We start from the raw sequence: 22,591 nt of genomic DNA, 5'->3' as shown, positions 1-22,591 counted from the left end.
GCCTCGGCCTCCCTAGTAGCTGGGACCACAGGTGCATGCCACCACGCCCAGCTAATTTGTGTATTTTTTAGTAGAGAAGGGGTTTCATCATGTTGGCTAGGATGGTCTTGATCTCTTGACCTCATGATCCACCTGCCTCAGCCTCTCAAAGTGCTGGGATTACAGGCGTGAGCCATGGTGCCCGGCCTGATAAATACTGATTATTAATCTACAGCACAGTATAGGTGGGTGATTCAGCCAGTGTCCAACAGATTTGGATTACACTGTCCTTTCTGCAATTTAGAAGCTGTATATAACCTTGGGCAAACTAATATTTTAGTCTCCTCATCCGTAAAACGAAGTGATAAATATATCTTTCATCATCATGGGTTATGGTGATGTAATTTACATAAAACATGCGGTGCCTGTAGATTAAAAATACTGGAGGCCGGGCGCGGTGGCTCACGCCTGTAATCCCAGCACTTTGGGAGGCCGAGGCGGGTGGATCACGAGGTCAAGAGATCGAGACCATCCTGGTCAACATGGTGAAACCCCGTCTCTACTAAAAATACAAAAAATTAGCTGGGCATGGTGGTGCGTGCCTGTAATCCCAGCTACTCAGGAGGCTGAGGCAGGAGAATTGCCTGAACCCAGGAGGCGGAGGTTGCGGTGAGCCGAGATCGCGCCATTGCACTCCAGCCTGGGTAACAAAGAGCGAAACTCTGTCTCAAAAAAAATAAAAAAATAAATAAAATAAAAATAAAAATACTGGGTAAGGTGTCTCACGGTAGCTTTTGAAGTGAAACCTGGTATTTCGTAATCAGGACAGGTATTAAACACCCCCGAGTAACAGTCCACAATAATTGAAACTCCTCAGTGAGGAGCTAGGTTAAAGTTGGAACAGAGCAGCATTGAAACATATGGGATGGTAATAATTGTGGAAGTCTATGCACTGTTGTTAACTTCATATAAAAAGGAATTAAATCCAGTATATTTTCTGATTCCCCGAATGTCTCTTTCCCTCCTTTTATTTGTGATGTCAGAGTGTTCCAAATACTGTATTTCAAGCATTTCAGACTTGAGATTGATAATGCCAGATTAATTGAGTAATAAATAATGAGTGGAGTATTCAACTTTTTCCACTCAGCAAATTTACATTGATTATAAGCAGAAAAAAACAGATAAAGCATATCGACGAGGATGGGATTCGAACCCACGCGTGCAGAGCACAATGGATTAGCAGTCCATCGCCTTAACCACTCGGCCACCTCGTCCCAGAAGCCTACTGTTTCCTGATTGCTATAGGGAGTAATATCAAGGGGATGTGACGCAATGTTATGGAAGCCGCCATTTTGTACGGAAGCCGAGGTTCAAAAACTTCCATAGCAAGCAATCGAAAGAAGATGGCGGCTCCCATGATTGTGAGGAAGGCCTGCACTGGGGAGGGGCAAGGGAAATTCGGTCGAAAATGAGATAAACCTGAAGCAAATGAAATTGGCACGGAGGCTTGGAACCTAGTTTGATTTAAGCAGTCTTAGAAAAGTGGTTCGTCCGGCGCCTAAGGGGCGGAGCCGAAGCGTCGAGCTGCTTTGCGCGTGCGCAACACCTAGGCGGTTAGATTTGAATACTTCACTGAGGCAAGCTGGGCGTTGTGGAGTGAAGGCGAGAGGCGGCGGTGACTTTCCGCTCTGAGAAGCGTGTAGACCCCCAGACAAGTCTGCACAAAATTTGTCGGGCGGGTGAGCCGCCGCAGGTAAGGAGAGTGACCCTTTAGTTCTGGGCTCTAGGGAAGGCTTCGGGTTTTGTCTGGACCTCCCGAAGTTCGGCGGTGGGAGGTGGGGGACGCTCCCTCAGCCTGGCGGCCTCTGTGAGCGCCGGGTGAGTAGACCCCTCTGTCCCCGGCCGAGCCCTGGGCTTTTTCCTCTTTTCGGCCTGCACGTCGTGCCGCCTTCCTTTTCCCTAACACTTCTCCGACCGCACCTGGGCCCCTCCGGCCACCCGGTTCAGGCTGCGAGTCCGTCGCTCTCTCGGCTCCCCTTCGGCTCCGCCCTGCTTGCTGTCTTCTGTTAGGGCTCGCGAACTCTTCTTGCACCCCTACCGCTCTTCCCTAGGGACCTCTCGGCTGTTTGTATTTCTCACTTAAGCTTTTCTTGGCTCTAAATGACACCCATGAGTGATTTAAAAATTCTCTGCCTTTTGTGGTTTAAGGTGTCTGCTCAGAGTGCCGGCAGCACGTAACAGAGTTTTCATTTCCTGCAGATATAATAGTATTAACAAAGTAAATATTAGTACGCCGCACATCAGTTTTTTAAAAATCCTCCTCTGTTCATTATTCCTCAGGATTTAAGCCCCTATTCTTGGTGGTGTTTACTCAAGTTTAAGGGGAGAAAAATATTGCCAATTGGAATTTTACAGATAGGTTTAATAGGCATTAATAGATGAAGGATGTGGATGAAGACCAAGGAGACTCTTACTTCCAGTGTGGATATTAAGATTGAAGTTTCCACTTAGGTTGACTTATGGGTTCGTTATCTTGTGATAGGGCTGGGGACAAATGATACAGGGTCCCAAACCTAGAGGGGTTTACAGTCCAGAAAGGAAAATAACTAGTATACACAAATAACTATAATACAAGACAGAACGTAGAAGATTATAGGACATTCTGAAGTAGTGTGGGAGCACAGAAATGGGAAATCTTATTTGATGCTTTTGGAGACAGATTCTTGGAGAAGACCGTGTTTGAGGTGGACCTTGGAGAGATGATTTACAGAGATAGGAGTTAATATATGATAAAATTTTGGCAATTAACGGTTGGGTTCAATGCAGTATAATTCTGACTTTGAATGGCTGGAAATGTTTACAAGATGATAAATACATGTAAATTAAATTAAAATGTTTGGAATGGTAGAATTATGGATGTGTTCGATGTTAAACAATAGACTGTAAAAAATACTAACTCTAGATATTGACAGTAAAGCAGTGCTGTCCAGTAGGACTTCCTGTGAAAATGGTAATGCTATATCTGCACTCCAACATGGTATCCGTTAGCCACATGGGACTATGGAGCACCTGAAATGTGATTTTTGTGACTGGAGAACTGAATTTAAAATTTTATTATTATTTTTTAATAGAGACAGGGTTTCACCATGTTGGTGAGGTTGGTCTCGAACTCCCGACCTCAGGTGACTCACTCGTCACTGCCTCCCAAAGTGCTGGGATTACAAGCATGAGCCACAATGCCTGGTTTATTTTATTTTATTTTATTTTAATTAATTTAAATGTAACTACTGTATTAGACAGCACAGATCTATAGTCTATCATTTCACTCTTATCCTCCTATAGTCCTGGAAAATAGTAACTCTAGATATTGGTTTTATAAATGCAGGAGTGGGGAAAGAGCCAGAGTAAATATTTCAGGCTTTACAGCCTACATGGTCTTTGTCGCATATTCTCTGCTTGTTTGAAGTTCTACAGATTATTTAGATTAGTGGTTCTCAAACTTTCTTGATGCATGGCACCCTTAGATAAAAAAAAAAATACTTAACAGTTCTATTTATTGAGTACAGTGGTTGTTGGGTCCAAACATTAAGTACCTATGTCACAAACTTAGTAGCCGTTTAAAAAAATACATAAATTGAAGGAAAAGATGATTTTGAAAATTTCATTCTTAAATAATCACACTCATTTGGATATATGTGCCTGTTGGACACTGCACAACTTCCCAAACTTTGGAATCAGTTTATACCCTGCCACCCTCATTTCCTGTACCACTTTAATAAAAGTACTTGTTTTTTATCACAGCAACTGTGAAAAATTTATCTTTACAGTGATGTTATTAAAACTAATGTAATGCACATGGTACTATTTTGAGGTAGTAGTTTATACAGTACCTGACAGATGTTCAGAATTGCCATGCATCTCTCAAAATTTTTAAATATCCCAGGACACCACTGTGAGTATGCTGCAGCACCCTTGGGTGCCAGGTACACACTTTGGAACCAGTAACTTTTTTTTTTTTTTTTTTTGAAATGGAGTCTCACTCTCTCTGTTGTCCAGGCTGAAGTGCAGTGGTGCCATCTCAGCTCACTGCAACCTCCGCCCCCTGGGTTCAAGGTATTCTGTCTCAGCCACCCGAGTAGCTGTGATTACAGGAGCACGCTACTACACCCAGCAAAATTTTTTGTATTTTTAGTAGAGACAGAGGTTTCACCATGTTGCCCAGGCTGATCTTGAACTCCTGGCCTCAAGTGATCCACCGGCCTCAGCCTCCCAAAGTGCTGAGATTACAGGCGTGAGCCACTGCACCTGGTCCCTGGAACCAGTAACTTAATGTGTCAATAACCAAGAGTTTGGCCATAACAGTGTTTTATAAATCAAGCTTAATCTGTGAGTCTAGAGTCTCCTATTTGTGTTGAAAGTGTAACTTTGGCCAGGTGTGGTGGCTCACACCTGTAATCCCAGCACTTTGGTAGGCTGAGGTGGGCAGATCACCTGAGGTCAGGAGTTTGAGAACAGCCTGACCAACATGGTGAAACTCTGTCTCTACTGAAATGCAAAAATTAGCCGGGCGTAGTGGTGGGTGCCTGTAATCTCAGCTACTTGAGAGGCTGAGGCAGGAGAATTGCCTTATCCTGGGAGGCAGGGATTGCAGTGAGCTGAGATCACACCACTGCACTCCAGCCTGGACAACAAGAGTAAGACTCCATCTCAAAAAAAAAAAAAAAAAAAAAAACCAGCTATAGCTTTAAAAAACAAGTATTTTTTTAAAAACAGGAAAGGATGTTAAAATTGATTAAGCATCCCCTCTACCTTCCCCCCGAGTCTCTCTCTGTTGCCCAGGCTGGAGTGCAGTGGTGTGATCTCTGCTGGCTGCAACCTCTGCCTTCCAGGCTCAAGCAATCCTCCCACCTCAGCCTCTGGGGTAGCTGGGACTACATGTGGGAGCCACCATGTCTGGCTAATTTTTGTATTTTTTGTAGAGATGGGGTTTTGCCATGTTGTCCAGGTCCCTCCTGAACTCCTGAGCTCAAGTGATCAGTCTGCCTCAGCTGCCCAAAGTGCAAGGATTACAGGTGTAAGCCACCACACCCAGCCCTAAACTTTTTTCTTCATCTGTTGAGATGATCGCATCATTTTTATCTTTTTTTTGGGGGGAAGGTGTTTTGCTCTTGTTGCCCAGGCTGGAGTGCAATGGTGCAGTCTTGGCTCACTGCAACCTTTGCCTCCTGGATTCAAGTGATTCTCTTGCCTCAGCCTCCGGAGTAGCTGGGATTACAGGCATGCACCACCACGCATGGCTAATTTTATATTTTTAGTAGAGATGGGGTTTCTCCATGTTGATCAGGCTGGTCTCAAACCTCCAACCTCAGGCAATCGCCCGCCTCAGCCTCCCAAAGTGCTGGAATTACAGGTGTGAGCCACCGCGCCCGGCCTCATTTTTATCTTTTAATCTGTTAATGTGGTAAATTGCAAGGTTGATTTTCTGATATTAAACCAATTGTGCATTCCTTTTTGGATTTTTTTTGTTTGTTTTTTGAGACAGTTTCACTCTTGTTGCCCAGCCTGGCTCAATCTCGCTCACCACAACCTCTACCTCCCAGGTTCAAGCGATTTTCCTGTCTCAGCCTCCCTAGTAGCTGGGATTACAGGCATGGGCCACCATGCCTGGCTAATTTTGTATTTTTAGTAGAGATGGGCGTTTCTCCATGTTGGACAGGCTGGTCTCTAACTCCTGACCTGAGGTGATCTGCCTGCCTCAGCCTCCCAAAGTCCTGGGATTACAGGTGTGAGCCACCATGCCCAGCCTTTTTTCTTTTTTTAAAGAGATGGGGTCTCACTATGTTGCCACGGCTGGAGGACAGTAACTGTTCACAGTTGCCATCATAGTGCACACAGCCTGGAACTCCTGGGTTCCAGAGATCCTCCTGCCTCAGCCTCCCAAGTAACTGGCACTGCAGGAACACTGCCTCACATCTGCCCAACCAATTTTGCATTTCTGAAATAAAACCACTTGACTGTGCTATATTATCCTTTTTTACAAATTGCTGGATTCTTTTTGCTATTATTTATTTGGGATTTTTATATTTTTAAGAATGGCATGTAATCTTTCCTTGGTGTGTGTTTGTATGTGTGTCTCTGAGGTGGTTGCAGGAAAGGGAGTTAAATTTTTATCTCCCATGGTGGGAAGACAAACATTTTAATAGCTAAAAGTAGAAAAATAGCTGGCTTAGTGGCTCATGCTTATAATCCCAGCACCAGCACTTTGGGAGGCAGAGGCAGATGGATCCCTTGAGTCCAGGAGTTCGAGACCAGCCTGGGCATCATAGCAAAACCCCATCTCTACAGAAATTACCCAGGCATACTGGTGCATGACTGTGGTCCCAGCTACTAGGGGGGCTGAGGCACAAGAATCGTTTGAGTCAGAGAGGCAGAGGTTACAGTAAGCTGAGATGATGCCCCTGCACTCCAGCCTCAGCGACAGAGTGAGACCCTGTCTCAAAAATAAATAAATTATATTAAACTATAAAAATTGAAAACTAGCAATACAAATAAGTTATGTTAACAAGGTAAATGCAAAAATAATCAGCTAAAAGTAAAAGTGGTTGCTTTGGGGAAGGAGGAAATTAGGGTGCAAGGAGCTGCTAATTTTTTTTTTTTTTTTTTGAGATGAAGTCTCAGCTCTGTTGTCAGGCTAGAGTGTGGTGGCTTGATCTCGGCTCACTGTAACCTCCACTTCCCAGGTTCAAGTGATTCTCTTGCCTCAGTCTCCCAAGTAGCTGGGACTACGGCCCAAACCACCATGCCCAGCTAATTTTTATAGATTTTTTTAGTACAGATAGGGTTTCACCGTGTTGGCCAGGATGGTCTCCATCTTTTGACCTCGTGATCTCCCTGCCTTGGCCTCCCAAAGTGCTGGGATTGCTGGTGTAAGCCACCACGCCTGGCCGAAGCTGCTAATTTAAAAACAGCAACTTAGCCAGCCTTACATAATCAGCTCCTTATACATGGTACATGTATAAGGTACATGTACCTGGTACATGGAAGCTAAAATTAAAACTGTTGTTTGTGAATAGGAGGTAAGTAAAACCAGAAGAGTGGAAAAGCATACTGAGAAAATGGTCAAGAACAAGAGGAGAGGATCAGAGATTAGATCCTAGAAGATCATCTTACTTACCTTAGTAGCTGATTGAATTCAGAGATACTAAAAAATAAGCAGGCTTTTATTTCAGTTGGAATTTCAGATTCACGTGAAGTGCTGTTCCCTAATTTGGCTTTTGTTAATGTGTGACCAAAGCATCTAAAACATCTTCCAGTTACCTGTTTACTTATTGCTAAAACCAAGAACATTGATCCTGTTTATATTGTATTAATTTAGTGTTGTGACGGGAAATGCTAATATGGTTGAGTCATATCTAGCTATTCTTTTTTGAAATCTGCAGGTGGATTTTTTTCTTACCCAAGGATGAGGTTCTAAAGTTAATACATAAAGTGAAAATCAAATATAGTTATAGGGAGGCAGGAACTGAGACCAGTTGAGGAAACTTCACATTATGCCTCTTAGTTCATATTCTTTCCAGGGCAAATACGCAAATACTCACTGAGTGAATTTTTTTTTTTTTTTTTTTTTTTTTTGAGACGGAGTTTCACTCTTGTTACTCAGGCTGGAGTGCAATGACGCGATCTCGGCTCACTGCAACCTCCGCCTCCTGGGTTCAGGCGATTCTCCTGCCTCAGCCTCCTGAGTAGCTGGGACTACAGGCACGCACCACCATGTCCAGCTAATTTTTTGTATTTTTAGTAGAGACGGGGTTTCACCATGTTGACCAGGATGGTCTTGATCTCTTGACCTCGTGATCCACCCGCCTCGGCCTCCCAAATTGCTGGGATTACAGGCTTGAGCCACCACACCCGGCCCTGTGAAATTTTTTAAAGCATTATCAGCTGCACTAATAAGATGTTATTTTTGGCCAGGCATGGTGGCTCACACCTGTAATCCAAGCACTTTGGAGGCCAAGGAGGGCGGATCACCTGAGGTCGGGAGTTCAAGACCAACATGGTGAAACCCCATCAAAAAAAAGAAAAAAAAAGATGTTATTTTCATGTCTCAAATTTTTTGGCCGGGTGCGGTGGCTCAACCCTGTAATCTCAGCACTTTGGGAGGCTAAGGTGGATGGATCACCTGAGGTTAGGAGTTCCAGACCAGCCTGGACCACAAGGTGAAACCTCTTCTCCACTGAAAATACAAAAACTAGCTAGGCATGGTGGTGTGCGTCTGTAATCCCTGCTACTCGGGAGGCTGAGGCGGGAGAATTGCTTGAACCCAGGAGGTGGAGGCTGCAGTGAGCCAAGATCGTGCCATTGCACTACAGCCTGGGTGACAGAGGAGACTCCGTCTCAAAAAATAATAATAATTTTTTTTTTTTTTTTTGCTGAGTACTTAAAGTTGACTTTTCCTCGGATAAATATACATATGATGCAAATGCACTGTATTTAGATATCTAATTCAGATGTCTCCAGCCCCCCGGGCCACAGAACAGTATAGGTCCACTGACTGGGTGGCACAGCAGTAGGTCAGCAGCAGGCGAGCATTAGTGCCTGAGCTCCGGCCTCTGTTGGATAGCAGTCGCATTAGAGTCTCACAGGAGCACAAACCCTATTGTGAACTGCGCACGTAAGAGATCTACTTTGTGGGCTCCTTATGAGAGTCTAATGCCTGATGACCTGAAGTGGAACAGTTTCATCCAGAAACCATCCCCCACCACACCCTCATGGTCTGTGGGAAAATAGTCTTCCACAAAACCACTCCCTGGTTCAGGAAAGGTTGGGGACCACTGACCTAATTGCTGTCCTTTTTGGGAGTGGATTATTAGATAATATGCAAACTCTTAGAAGCTAGGCCAAATTTTTATTTGAGCCAGTAAGTCCCTATCATCCTGATCAAAGTTAATCACTGATTTTATTTTGAGTATGAGAATTTTCCAGCAATATTAATTATAATAGTGATTTAAACTCCTTAAAATGAATCATGTTTTATATCCTCATAAGTATAGTTTTTTCCTTCCCGTTTTTGGTCTTCTCTCAGAAAGTAACCCTGAAGTCACCACTGTATTCTTTTTTTTTTTTGAGACAGAGTCTTGCTCTGTCGTCAGGTGCCAGGTGCCAGGCTGGAGTGCAGTGGCATGATCTCAGCTTACGGTAACCTCCGCCTCCTGGGTTCAAGCAATTCTCCTGCCTCGGCCTCCCAAGTAGCTGGGACTACAGGTGTGCGCCACCACGACCAGCTAATTTTTATATTTTTTTTAGTAGAGACGGGGTTTCACCATGATCAACTGTACTCTTAATCTCTTCATAGATTGTAGTTGCTCTTCCTTTTTTCTCACCTTTTCTTATATTGTATATTTGTTACAGAAGAGTTTTCTTCAAAAATGGATGGGGTGTCTTCAGAGGCTGGTGAAGAAAAGTAAGTTCATTTAATGCAGTTAAAAATGTTCTATCAGAGAAAGATATTTTTTTTAACTAGTAAGACCTGTCCATAACTTCTGAGATCTTTTTCCATTGTGTTGCAAGAAAAAGAAGTAGATGTCCATCCTTTTCAGCATGGTGAAATCCCATCTCTACTAAAAATACAAAAATTAGCTGCATGTGGTGGCACAAGGGAGACTGAGGCAGGAGCATCCCTTGAACCCGAGAGATGGAGGTTGCAGTAAGCCAAGATCGTGCCACTGCACTCCATTCTGGCAATAGAGACTCCCTCTCAAAAAAAAAAAAATAATAAGAAGTAGATGTTACAGACTCATAGCTCCCCTTGCCATTGCCGTATCTTTATATAGACTCATCTACTCTGAGCACGGTGGATTACACCTGTAATCCCAGCACTTTGAGAGGTTTAGGTGGGAGGATATCTTAAGCCCAGTAATTTGAGACCTGCCTGGGCAACATAGTAAGATGGGCAACCTCTACCCCATCTCTACAAAAAACAAAAAAAATTTTTTTAAACCCCCACTCCCCCCAAAAAATAAAATTTTATAAATGGAGCGCTTTTGGCTTTAGCAGCCAGGGAGGGTGTTTGGCTTTACCCAGGAAAGAATTAATGGGCCAGCAAGTGGTGCTATACAGTACTTTTATTGAAGTGTTAGTATAAAGCAGCAGCACAGGTAAAGCTCCTTGCGGAGCAGGGCTACCCTATACGTAGTGCTCAGAGGCAGTTCTGCACTCATTTATACCCACTTTTAACGATATGCAAATTAAGGGGTGTTTTATGCAGAAATTTTTACAATGAGGGTGGTAACTTCCAGGTTGTCAGGTCATTGCCATGGAAAGGGCAGGTGACTGCTGGGCAGGTTTTTGCTGTAGCAGTGGTAAACTGACAAGACACACTGGTGGGCGTGTCTTGTGGGGAGGCGCTTCTGCCCCGGACCTGTTTAGCTAGTCTTCAATTTGGTCCTGTGTCCTAGCCCCACCTTGAAGTCAAGTTCTGACTCCTACCTCAAGAGTCTGTCTCAAAAATCATCATCATCATCTCATCTAGAGTCAAATCTGAGAGGGACTTTAGATACTACCTCCCATCTCTTCATGTAAGGATGAGAAAATTGAAGACCAGGAAGATAAAATGATTTGTCTAAAATTGCCATTACAATCTGATGGCTTGTTTGCAGTTTGCAGTCATAAGTTGTTGGCTTACACATAGCATTTTTTGGTCGTTGTTTTTTTGTTACCATCTTTTTTTTATTTTTGAGACGGAGTTTCACTCTTGTTACCCAGGCTGGAGTGTAATGGCGCGACCTGGGCTCACCGCAACCTCTGCCTCCTGGGTTCAGGCAATTCTGCCTCAGCCTCCTGAGTAGCTGGGATTACAGGCACGCACCACCATGCCCAGCTAATTTTTTGTATTTTTAGTAGAGACGGGGTTTCACCATGTTGACCAGGATGGTCTCGATCTCTTGACCTCGTGATCCACCCGCCTCAGCCTCCCAAAGTGCTGGGATTACAGGCTTGAGCCACCGCGCCCGGCCAGGCCATTGTTTTTTAAGAGACTGTGTCTTGCCCAAGCTAGATTTGGACTCCTGGGCCCAAGTGATTCTCCTGCCACAGCCTCCTGAATAGCTGGAACTATAGTTGTTGGCAACCGTGGCTGGATTTGGCCTACACACGTTTTTTAATTTGGATTAGTTGCCAAAATTTCAAAATCTTAAAATTTTGTACAACAGTTGGGTTTTCAGCTTCTCTTGAAAAATCAAGTGTGGCATCATTGGACTCCTATTATTGTTTGGCAGCAACTAACCACAGCAGAGCAATGACTGACCTTTAGGTGAGACAGGAATTCTTTAGGTCATTATAATCTCACACTACCTATTTTTCTTACTTCTAAAAAATTACCTGTTTGTTAGCCTCATAGGCATTTGAATTTTCAAAACCTGGTCTAAAAATCATATAGTAGTAAAACCAAAACTACAGCCTATTTATCTTATTATTATACCTCTATACATATGGTAAATTATGTTGTACTGATTATTATTCAGGTGATAGTCTTGTAGTACATAATATGCATTTTAAAACACTGAATTACTAACTGATTTTAAAGTTTTGTAATATAAATTTTGCTTGCCTGAATGGGAATCTCTCTCTCAGTGAAAGTGGTGACCAGTTTGAAAGCATGTAAGGGGTGCTGTGATGATGGCTTTGGGAATTCAGTTTTTTATCAATGTATGTTTAAGTTGTTTTTTCCTTTTTCAGTGACAATATAGAGAGACCTGTTAGAAGACAGCATTCTTCAGTAAGACTTACTTGAATTAATAATTATCAGTTTTTATTTAATAACTATATATCATGGTAGTTTTGACTGTGGCTTCACCATCCTACCCTCAGTGGCTTCCTGTTGCTCTCTGGATAAAGACTTAAATATTTAACATGGTTATACAATTCTGTAAACATACTAAAATTCATACTTTATGAATTTTTTTAGTAATTTAATGAATTTTATAGTATATGTTATACTTCCAATAAAGCTGTTTAAAATATATGTTTAACTTGTACAAAGCTGTTGTAACAGACAAAAATCCAACCCAAACTGCTTTTGTTTTTTGAGACAGTTTCACTCTGTTGCCCATACTGGAGTGCAGTGGCACAGTCTCGGCACACTATAACCTCCACCTCCTGGGTTCAAGCGATTCTTGTGTTTCAGCCACCCAAGTAGTTGGAATTACAAGCATGCACCACCACACATGGCTAATTTTTGTATTTTTAGAAGATACGGGGTTTCGCACTGTTGCCCAGGCTGTTCTCAAACTCCTGGCCTCAAGTGATCCTCCCACCTCAGCCTCCCAAAGTGCTGGGATTACAGGTGTGAGCCACTGTGCCCTGCCCAAACTGCTTTAAGCACAAGATGTATTGGGTTATGAGACTAAAAAATCCAAAGAAGGGATGGCTTTAGGCACAACTTACTGGCCAGCAGTTCCAACAATGACAACAGTACTAGGATTTCCTTTGTCTTTTTCTACTCTTAGTGCTTTCTCTGGGTAATCTTCAGCAGATAGATTCTTTTCCCGTGATTACTGTGGTACGTTTAGCTCTCTTACTTCCAGGCTCAAGTCCTATGTGAAAAATGGTGAGTTATCTTTCCGCATACAGAAACGACTTGGAACTGAATCATGTTAGCTTGATTATCTTGATGTGGGTCAAGTCCTCATTCCTGAACCAATCATCATTGACAAGAGAATATCAGATTGTTCTAGATAGGGCTATGTGTTTTACCCTAGAGTTGGTGTGGAGTTCACTCAGACCACATGGGATGAGAATGGGTAAAATAATAGGGGCGGATGGCCAGGTAGAAGGGAATAGATGTCTATTACTTAAATCTGCCACACAGCATAACATTGAGAAGAATGAATTTGAGGAGTTTCAGAGGTTTTTATGAAAATTTTGGCTTTCTATCTATAACTTGAAATAAACTGATTCTTAATGCATATGCCAGATTTTTTTTGAATAATTCTAATTGTTTACCTAGATTTTGAAACCCCCAAGAAGTCCTCTTCAGGACCTCAGAGGTGGGAATGAAGCAGTTCAGGTAAGTCTGTAGTGCAAATATTTGATAGATGACTATTTTCAGTGATGACTTGTAAGTCAGGAACTTTATTAGCTATATGAAGAGGCAATATCATAAATGATTACAAGTTGAATGTGTAAGCATCCCATGGCTTTTAGGTTAAAATCCAAACACTTGAATATACTGGTATTCATTATTTTTCTTTTTTCTTTTTTTTTTTTTCCTAGAAATGGTATCTCCCTCTGTTACCCAGGTTGGAGTGCAATGGCACAATCATAACTCCCTGCAGCCCTGAATTCCTGGGCTCAACCAATCTTCCCCGCATCAGCCTCCTGAGTGGCTGGGACTACGGCGAATGCTACCATACCTGGCTATTTATTTATTTATTTATTTAGAGACGGGGTCTCACTCTGTTGCCCAGACTGTAGTGCAATGGTGTGATCATGGCTTACTGAAACCTCCTCCTCCTGTTCTCAAGAGATCCTCCCACCTCAACCTCCTGAGTGGCTGGAACTACAGGAATGTGCCACCATGCTTGACTAATTTTTGTATTTTTTGTGGAGACGGGGTTTTGCCGTGTTGTCCATGCTCATCTTGAACTCCTGGGCTCAAGCAATCCACCCACCTTGGTCTTCCAAAGTGTTGGGATTACAGGCGTCAGCCACTGTGCCCAACCCTTTAAAACAGTTTTATTTTTTTTAGTACAGACAGGGTCCTGCTATGTTGACCAGGCTGGTTTTGAACTTCTGGGCTCAAATGAGCCTTCCTAGGCCTCCCGAAGTATGGGTATTACAGGCATGAGCCACTGTGTCGAGCCTTTCTTTTTTCATGTCACATGTATAATATGACAGCATTGTAACAAAATTTGAGGAAAGCACATCTCACACATGTATGTGAAAACCCTATAATCACACTATGAACTATGAGAAGATCAGTTTTCTTTTTTTTAGTAAGAAATATATTATTCTCTGTTAGTCCCAGTGTTTTTCCCATGTCAGTATTATAATCGTCATGTTAAGCTTAAGGCTACTACCTGTAGTGTCTTCTGGGGCCTTAACCAGGTACACTGCTTTGATGCAGAGGTGATACCATTCCCGATTTTTTTTTTTTTTTTTTGCTTGAAAACTTTATTAAAATAAGGATTAAACCTGAAAAAAAGAGCAATGAGAATGCTAGCCGTTTGCATAAAATCAGCAAGAAAAAGGAAACAGGGAGAGAAAGAGAGGAAAGAAAGGAAGGGAGGAATGGCCGGGTGGGGAGGGACCATTCCCGATTCATTATTACAATAAGACTTATGGTCAGGTATTCAGAATTAGTACAGTTCTCTGTGGATTTTGTTTGTTTCTGTCTTTTGATTTATTATTATTATTTTATGTTTTTACTTAACAGCAAGCTTGGGCCGGGCTTAGTGGCTCACGCCTGTAATCCGAGCACTTTGGGAGGCCGAGGCAGGTGGATCACAAGGTCAGGAGTTCAAGACCAGCCTGGCCAACATGGTGAAATCCCATCTCTACTAAAAACACAAAAAAAATTAGGTGGGAGTTGTGGCAGGTGCCTGTAATCCCAGTTAATCGGGAGGATGAGGTAGAGAATCACTTGTATCTGGGAGGCGAAAGTTGCAGTAAGCCAAGACCACGCCAGTGCACTCCATCCAGCCTGGGCAACGGTGAAAAAAAAAAAAAAAAGAAAAAAAAAACAAAACAGCAAGTTCATCCTTAATGTCTTTTGGTGTTTGTGTGTCGTATTTATGTGAGTAGAAATGTTTGCTCTTGTTAAGGAAGGTGGGGAAGGAAAGTAAAAATAGTATATTCCAATGAAAAGATGCTCAACATCATTGGCCATTAGGGAAATACAAATCAAAACCACAATGAGATACCACCTCACTACTACCCATTAGGATAGCTAACATAAAAAACAGATGGCTCACACCTGTAATTCTAGCATTTGGGGATGCCTAGGCAGGCGGATCATGAGGTCAGGAGATCGAGACCAGTCTGACCAAGATGGTGAAACCCTGTCTCTACTAAAAATACAAAAATTAGCCAGGCACAGTGTTGCACACCTGTAATACTACCTACTTAGGAGGGTGAGGCAGGAGAATTGCTTGAACCCAGGAAGTGGAGGTTGTAGTGACCCGACATCACACCAGTGCACTCTAGCCTGGGTGACAGAGTGAGACTCCCTCTCAAAAAGAAAAAAAAGACAGACAATAACAAGTGTTGATGAGGATGCAGAGAAATTGGAAGCCTTGTGCTTTGTTGGTGAGGATACAAAATGGTACAGCTGCTATTGAAAACAGTACGGCAATTCTCAAAAAATTGGAAATAGAAGTACCATATGATCCAACAATTCCACTTCTGGATTTGAAAAGAATTGAAAGGAGAATATATCTAAAAGAGTTGAAAGGAGAGTTTCAAAGAGATATTTATTTGTACACCCATGTTCGTAGCAGCATTAATCACAGTAGCCAGAAGGTGGAAGCAACTCAAGTGCCCATTGATGGATGAATGGATAAACAAAATGTGATAATATATACTTAAAGTGAAATATTATTCAGCCTTGAAAAAAAGAAGGAAATTCTGACACATAGTACAACATGTGAAGCAGTAATTCAGAATAAGACTTGATCTCTGGCCAGGGGCAGTTTCTCACTTTGGGAGGTGAAGGTGGGAGGATCACTTGAGGTCAGTTCGAGACCAGCCTGGCCTACATGGTGAAACCCTGTCTCTACTAAAAATACAAAAAATTAGCTGGGTATGGTGGCATACTCCTGTAATCCCAGCTACTTGGGAAGTTGAGACATGAGAGTTGCTTGAACCGGGGAAGCAGAGGTTTCATTGAGCTGAGATTGAGTTATTGCACTCCAGCCTGGGTGACAAAACAAAACTCTGTCTCAAGGCAAAAAAAAAAAAAAAAAAAGGAGTTGATCTCTGTCTATAATACTCTGAGATGTAATTCACTGTGATATTTCTAAGACTTACAGCATATATTCTCTGCCCTTAGGAATCCAATGCTTTGAGAAATAAGAAAAATTCACGTCGAGTCAGCTTTGCAGATACTATAAAGTAAGTTGAAAGCAGAAATAACTAAAATATTACAGGTACTGCTAGTATTCTATGTATCAAACCAAATGTATTGGTACTGACTCGATTCACTGTTTTGATTAAACATTAGTTGTTACTTAAAAGGTTATTCAGTATTATGTTTAAGAGAGAAACAATGAAAAAATTCCCTCTAAAGTCAGGAACAAAACAATGATATTCAACTATTGTTTTTTTTTTTGTTTGTTTTGTTTTGTTTTGTTTTGTTTTGTTTGAGACGGAGTTTCGCTCTTGTTACCCAGGCTGGAGTGCAATGGCGCGATCTCGGCTCACCACAACCTCCGCCTCCTGGGTTCAGGCAATTCTCCTGCCTCAGCCTCCTGAGTAGCTGGGATTACAGGCACGCACCACCATGCCCAGCTAATTTTTTTTGTATTTTTAGTAGAGACGGGGTTTCACCATGCTGACCAGGATGGTCTCGATCTCTTGACCTCGTGATCCACCCGCCTCAGCCTCCCAAAGTGCTGGGATTACAGGCTTGAGCCACCATGCCCGGCTCAACTATTGTTTAGCATTGTACTAGGGGCCAGGTGTGGTGGCTCATGTCTATTATCCCAGCACTTTGGGAGGTCAAAGCCAGAGGATTGCTTGAGGCCAATGGTTTGAGGCCAGCCTGAGCAACTTAGCAAGATCCCATCTCTGCCAAAAAAATAAAAATTAGCCAGGCATGATGGCTTGCGCCTGTAGTCCCAGATATTTGGGAGGCTGAGGCCAGAGGATTGCTTCAGCTCAGGAATTCCGGGCTGCAGTGAGCCATACTAGTGTCATTACACTCCAACCTGGGCAAGAGTGAGACCTGTCGCAAAAAAGGAAAAAGAATAGCCTCTATGTAGTGAGTGATACTTCATATTAGCAGAATTAGAATTAACTGGTCAGATTCAAGGCAGGTGTCAAATGCTCGACAAAGCTTATTCTTACTCATCCCAGTGAAAAGGGATCCTTTCCTGTGGAGTCCATGCTATGGTACCTTACCTGTTAATAACAAAAGCCAGTGAAATAATGTTTATAATCACTGTTCCACCTCTGTACTTATAGTGGAAGCCCCTTGAGTGAAGGATCATGTGTTTGTATCCCAGATTCTAGTATAGTAGCAGGTATATAGTGAGTGTTTAATAAATACTTGTTGAATTAAATTAATATTTTAGGTTATTGAAAGAAAAAATAATTACTAAGAGCTCATTTAAAAACTATAACCTCTGCAGTAACAAATGGCTCAGAATCTTAGTTAAAAATTAAAAAATAGGGCCGGGCGCAGTGGCTTACGCCTGTAATGCCATCACTTTGGGAGGCTGAGGCAGGTGGATCACGAGGTCAGGCGTTCAAGACCAGGCTGGCCAAGATGTTGAAACCCCATCTCTACTAAAAATAGAAAAATTGGCTGGGCACGGTGACACGTGCCTGTAATCCCAGCTACTCAGGAGGTTGAGGCAAGAGAATTGCTTGAGCCTGGGTGGCAGAGGTTGCAGTGAGCCAAGATTGCTCCATTGCACTCCAGCCTGGGTGACAGAGTGAGACTCCGTCTCAAAAAAAAAAAAAATTTAAAAATAAGGCCAGGGTTGGTGGCTCACGCCTGTAATCCCAGCACTTTGGAAGGCCAAGGCAGGCGGATCACGAGGTCAAGAGATCAAGACCATCCTGGCCAACATGGTGAAACCCTGTCTCTACTAAAAATACAAAAATTAGCTGGGCGTGGTGCGCCTGTAGTCCCAGCTACTTGGGAGGCTGAGGCAGAAGAATTGCTTGAACTCGGGAGGTGGAAGTTGCAGTGAGCCAAGGTCCTCCCACTGTACTCCAGCCTGGCACCTGGTGAGACAGCAAGACTCTGTCTCAAAAAAGTAAATAAATAAGTAAGTAAATTATAACAGCCTTGTCTCTACTAAAAATCAAAAAAATTAGCCAGGTATGTTGGTGAGTCTTCTTGGGAGATGGAGGTGGGATGATCGCTTTAGCCTGGGAGATTGAGGCTACAGTGAGCTGTGATTGCACCATTGCAATCTAGCCTGGGCAACAAAGTGAGACCCTGTTTAAAAACAAAAACAAAACTATGATAGATTTTATTGTAGTAAACTAATTTTGGCATTTGAATTATTAAGAGTATATGGTAATAGCAAAGAGGCAGCTAAAATCAAAGTGTTATCTTTACCTATAAATAAGTGTTAATTTATAGTCTGTGTTGAGTCAATGGCTCAAGCCTGTAATTCCAGCATTTTGGGAGGCTGAGACGGGCAGATCACAAGATTAGGAGTTCGAGACCAGCCTGGCCAACATGGTGAAACCCCATCTTACTAGAAAAAATATAAAACTTAGCCGGACATGGTTGCGTGCACCTGTAATCCCAGCTACTTGGGAGGCTGAAGCAGGAAAATTGCTTGAACCCAGGAGGCGGAGGTTGCAGTGAGCCAAAATCATGCTGCTGCACTCCATCCCGACTGACAGAGCAAGACTTTGTCTCAAAAAAAGATTACAAATTGCAGATTTTCAATAATCTTTATTTTCTTTTCTAGGGTATTCCAGACAGAGTCTCATATGGAAATAGTGAGAAAGTCAGAAATGGCAGGTAAGTGTGTTACTGTAATTCCTGCTAAATCTGCTTTCTTTTTTTTTTTTTTTTTTTTTTTTGAGACGGAGTTTCGCTCTTGTTACCCAGGCTGGAGTGCAATGGCACGATCTCGGCTCACCGCAACCTCCGCCTCCTGGGTTCAGGCAATTCTCCTGCCTCAGCCTCCTGAGTAGCTGGGATTACAGGCACACGCCACCATGCCCAGCTGATTTTTTGTATTTTTAGTAGAGACGGGGTTTCACCATGTTGACCAGGATGGTCTCGATCTCTTGACCTCGTGATCCACCCGCCTCGGCCTCCCAAAGTGCTGGGATTACAGGCTTGAGCCACCGCGCCCGGCCGCTAAATCTGCTTTCTTTAAAATTTTGCTGTGGCTATCTAACCAGACAACTGATATAACTTATTGTCTATCTTATTGCTTAAAAAGTATATGATGGGCCACGCATAGTGGCTCACACCTGTGATCCCAACACTTTGGGAGGTTGAGGTGGGAGGATCACTTGAGCCTAGGAGTTCAAGACCAACCTGGACAACATGGTGAAACCCCGTCTCTACAAAAAATAAAAAATTAGCCAGGTGTGGTGGTACACACCTGTGGTCTCAACTACTTGCGGAGGCTGAGGTGAGAAGATCACTTGATCCTACGAGATTGAGACTGCAGTGATTACACCACTGCACTACAGCCTGGGCAACAAGGCGAGACCCTGTCTCAAAAACAAAAAAGTATACCTTGAGTCTTGGGGGTATAGAGTAGAGTGGATAGTTAATAATTTTTTTTTTTTTTTTTTTTTTGAGACAGAGTCTTTCTCTGTCACCAGACTGGAGTGCAGTGGCTTGATCTCAGCTCACTGCAACCTCCACCTCTCGGGTTCAAGCAATTCTCCTGCCTCAGCCTCCCGAGTAGCTGGGACTACAGGCATGTGCCACCACGCCCAGCTAATTTTTGTAGTTTTAGAAGAGAAGGGGTTTCATCGTGTTGGCCAGGGTGGTCTCGATCTCTTAGCCTCGTTAAGTGCCTGCCTCGGCCTCCTGAAGTGTGTTTGGGATTACAGGTGTGAGCCACTGCACCCAGGCCTTTTGTTTTTTTTGAGACAGAGTTTCTCTCTTGTCCCCCAGGCTGGAGTGCAATGGCAAGATCTTGGCTCACTGCAACCTCTGCCTCCTGGGTTCAATTGATTCTCCTGCCTCAGCTTCCCTGGTAGCTGGGATTACAGGCATGAACCACCATGCCCGGCTGATTTTTGTATTTTTAATAGAGGCAAGGTTTCACCATGTTGGCCAAGCTGGTCTCCAACTCATGGCCTCAAGTCACCCAAAGTACTAGGATTACAGGTGTGAGCCACCGTGCCTGCCAGTTAATAATTTTTTAAAACATTGTTGTTAATGTCCTTAAGTAATTTTTCTAATGCTTTATCAGTGTGTCCTTGGACAAATTTAATTTTTATTTTATTTTTAGAAACAGAAGCAGGAGAAAGTCTCTTGACACAGTAAGTAATATTCAAATTATGTTTAAAGAGCTATGTTAATATTTTTGTTACTTGTTTTTGTGTTTCTTTTATGGAATACGTAGAATTAATTCAGAAAACAAGTGCTTTGTGGAATTTAGTATACTGCTATATCTGATTAATATGGCCATTGTACAGTTTATAGGTTTTTTGTTTGTTTGTTTGTTTTTTCCCAGACAAATTCTCAACTCTGTTGCCCCGGCTGGAGTGTAGTGGCATGTCTCAGCTCACTGTAACCTCCGCCTCCCAAGTTCATGTGCTTCTCCTGCCTTAGCCTCTGGAGTAGCTGGTATTACAGGCACCTGCCACTACACCCAGCTAATTTTTCCTATTTTTAGTAGAGATGGGGTTTCACCATTCGGCCCGGCTGGTTTCAAACTCTTGACCTCGTGATTCGCCCGCCTCGGCCTCCTAAAGTGTTGGAATTATAGGCATGAGCCACTGCACCCAGCCTAGTTTATAGTTTTAATAGTGATGAAACCATATAATACATAAATCCTTATATTTATTAACTAATTTAAAACAATAGAAAGCAAGTCTTTAGTTTTTTGATTAAATTCATTTTTCTTATTATAATATTATTACATAGAAAAGCCAATACCAGTAGCTCTTTAACAAATGAAAAGGGGTTTTTTATTTATCATAAGTATAAATTTAACTATATTGAGATATTTTTGGCCAGGCATGGTGACTCATGCCTATAATCCAAGCAGTTTGGGAGGCCAAGGCGGCTGGATCAGCTGAGGTCAGGAGTTCGAGACCAGCCTGACCAAATGGTGAAACCCTGTCTCTACTTTAAAAATACAAAAAATTGGCCAGGCGCAGTGGCTCACACCTATAATCCCCGCACTTTGGGAGGCCATGGCAGGTGGATCATGAGGTCAGGAGAATGAGACCATCCTGGCCAACATGGCGAAACCCCGTCTCTACTAAAAATGCAAAAATTAGCAGGTTGGGGTGGCGGGTACCTGTAGTCCCAACTACTCATGAGGCTGAGGCAGGAGAATTTCTTGAACCCCAGAGGTGGACGTGAGTCGAGATCACACCACTGCATTCCAGCCTGGGTGACAGAGCGAGACTCCATCTCAAAAAAAAAAAAAAAAATTAGCTAAGTATGGTGGCACTGTGCCTATAATCCTAGCTACTTGGGAGGCTGAGGCACGAGAATCGCTTAAACGCAGGAGGTGGAGGTTATGATAAACTGAGATCATGTCACTGCACTACACCTGGGCGGCAGAGTGAGACTCTGTCTCAAAAAAAAAAAAAAAAAGATACTTTTATCTAATCAGTTAAGGAAATAGGTAAAAAGTCACTCTTTGCTAGTGGGAGTAAAATTTGTAGACAGCAACCTGGTAGTATCATTCAAAATTTTAAATGCACATGTCCTTTGAATTCATTTTTTTGTCTGGAAATTATTTCACCAATATACTTTTAAATGTTTGAAATGATGACTAGATAAGGTTATTCACTACAGTGTTTTTTGTAATAGTAAACATTGTGAAAGGTCCTGAAAGTCCAGTAAGGGACTGGATAACTAAATTGTACATATTTGCATATAATTGACTACTCTGCAGCCGGAAAAAAAAAATTTATGCTAAATAGAGAAATCTGTAAGCCATATTACTTAATATAAAAAGCAAGATGCGGGCCGGGCGCAGTGGCTCACATCTGTAATCCCAGCACTTGGAGGCCGAGGCGGGCAGATCATGAGGTCTGGAGTTCAAGACCAGCCTGGCCAACATGTTGAAACCCCGTCTTTACTAAAAATACAAAAATTAGCCAGGCGTGGTGGAAGGCGCCTGCATTTCCAGCTACTTGGGAGGCTGAGGCAGAAGAATTTCTTGAACCTGGTAGGTACAGGTTGCAATAAGCCAAGATCAGTCCACTGCACTGCAGCCTGGATGACAGAGTGAGACTCCATCTAAAAAAAAAAAAAAAAAGCAAGATGCAAAATAAAGTACATCGTGTATTCCCCATTTGTATAAAACAGGGAAGAAGAAAAGCATGTGTGTGTAGATGTATATGTGTGTGCATACATATATGCAATGCATGTATATGTAGTGACTTCTGCATTATGCATAGTATCTCTGGAAGAAACCAGTAAGATTTATTGCCTACAGAGAAGAGAACCTTGCTATAGATTACATGTTGGTTTTGTGGTTTATTAATTTAAAACTGTATGAAAGTATTGCCTGTTACATTCTTTAAATAAAAATTGTTGAAATGAAGAAATGGAAAAATAGTAGTCATGGTTTAAAAAGGTACAGAATTAAGTCCAACAGAGCTTAAAAGAAAAAGACATTTTAAAATAAAAAGATACAGAAGTGTATACGTTGAAAAGCAAACATTTTTCCCTCTTTCCCTCTTCTTTTTTTTTTTTTTTTTTTTTTTGAGACAGGGTTTT

At 42.5% G+C, this 22,591-nt stretch overlaps 1 protein-coding gene and 2 non-coding genes across 6 annotated transcripts in view; 1 reads left to right on the top strand and 2 right to left on the bottom strand.

Annotated features, from left to right (window-relative positions):
* Positions 1 to 1,171: 1,171 nt before the first annotated feature.
* Positions 1,172 to 1,253, bottom strand: TRNAS-GCU. Its single transcript has one exon. It is a non-coding gene; the product is annotated as a tRNA-Ser (tRNA).
* Positions 1,254 to 1,270: 17 nt separating this feature from the next.
* The window catches only part of KNL1 (kinetochore scaffold 1), a 73,494-nt gene continuing 52,173 nt past the window's right edge, over positions 1,271 to 22,591 (top strand). For 3 of the 4 annotated variants that reach the window (XR_004263729.1, XM_032261127.1, XM_032261128.1), the window contains exons 1-7: positions 1,596 to 1,732; positions 9,388 to 9,439; positions 11,713 to 11,752; positions 12,983 to 13,042; positions 16,025 to 16,086; positions 18,627 to 18,679; positions 20,139 to 20,169. Coding sequence is in view for 3 of the 4 variants with exons in the window: in XM_032261127.1 (XP_032117018.1) it covers positions 9,405 to 9,439; positions 11,713 to 11,752; positions 12,983 to 13,042; positions 16,025 to 16,086; positions 18,627 to 18,679; positions 20,139 to 20,169 (281 nt within the window). In the remaining variant the exon portion in view is untranslated. Of the gene's footprint in view, positions 1,733 to 9,387; positions 9,440 to 11,712; positions 11,753 to 12,982; positions 13,043 to 16,024; positions 16,087 to 18,626; positions 18,680 to 20,138; positions 20,170 to 22,591 lie in introns of all 4 variants that reach the window. The other variant, XM_032261126.1, reaches the window with a different exon arrangement.
* LOC116538832 lies at positions 13,851 to 13,953 on the bottom strand. Its single transcript, XR_004263800.1, has one exon. It is a non-coding gene; the product is annotated as a small nucleolar RNA U13 (small nucleolar RNA).

Source organism: Sapajus apella, unplaced genomic scaffold (genome assembly GCF_009761245.1).
Source record: "Sapajus apella isolate SASKATOON/1434 unplaced genomic scaffold, GSC_monkey_1.0 scaffold122, whole genome shotgun sequence".
NCBI lineage: Eukaryota > Metazoa > Chordata > Mammalia > Primates > Cebidae > Sapajus > Sapajus apella.
Note: the sequence above shows the minus strand (reverse complement) of the source record. Positions and strands in the feature narration are given on the sequence as shown.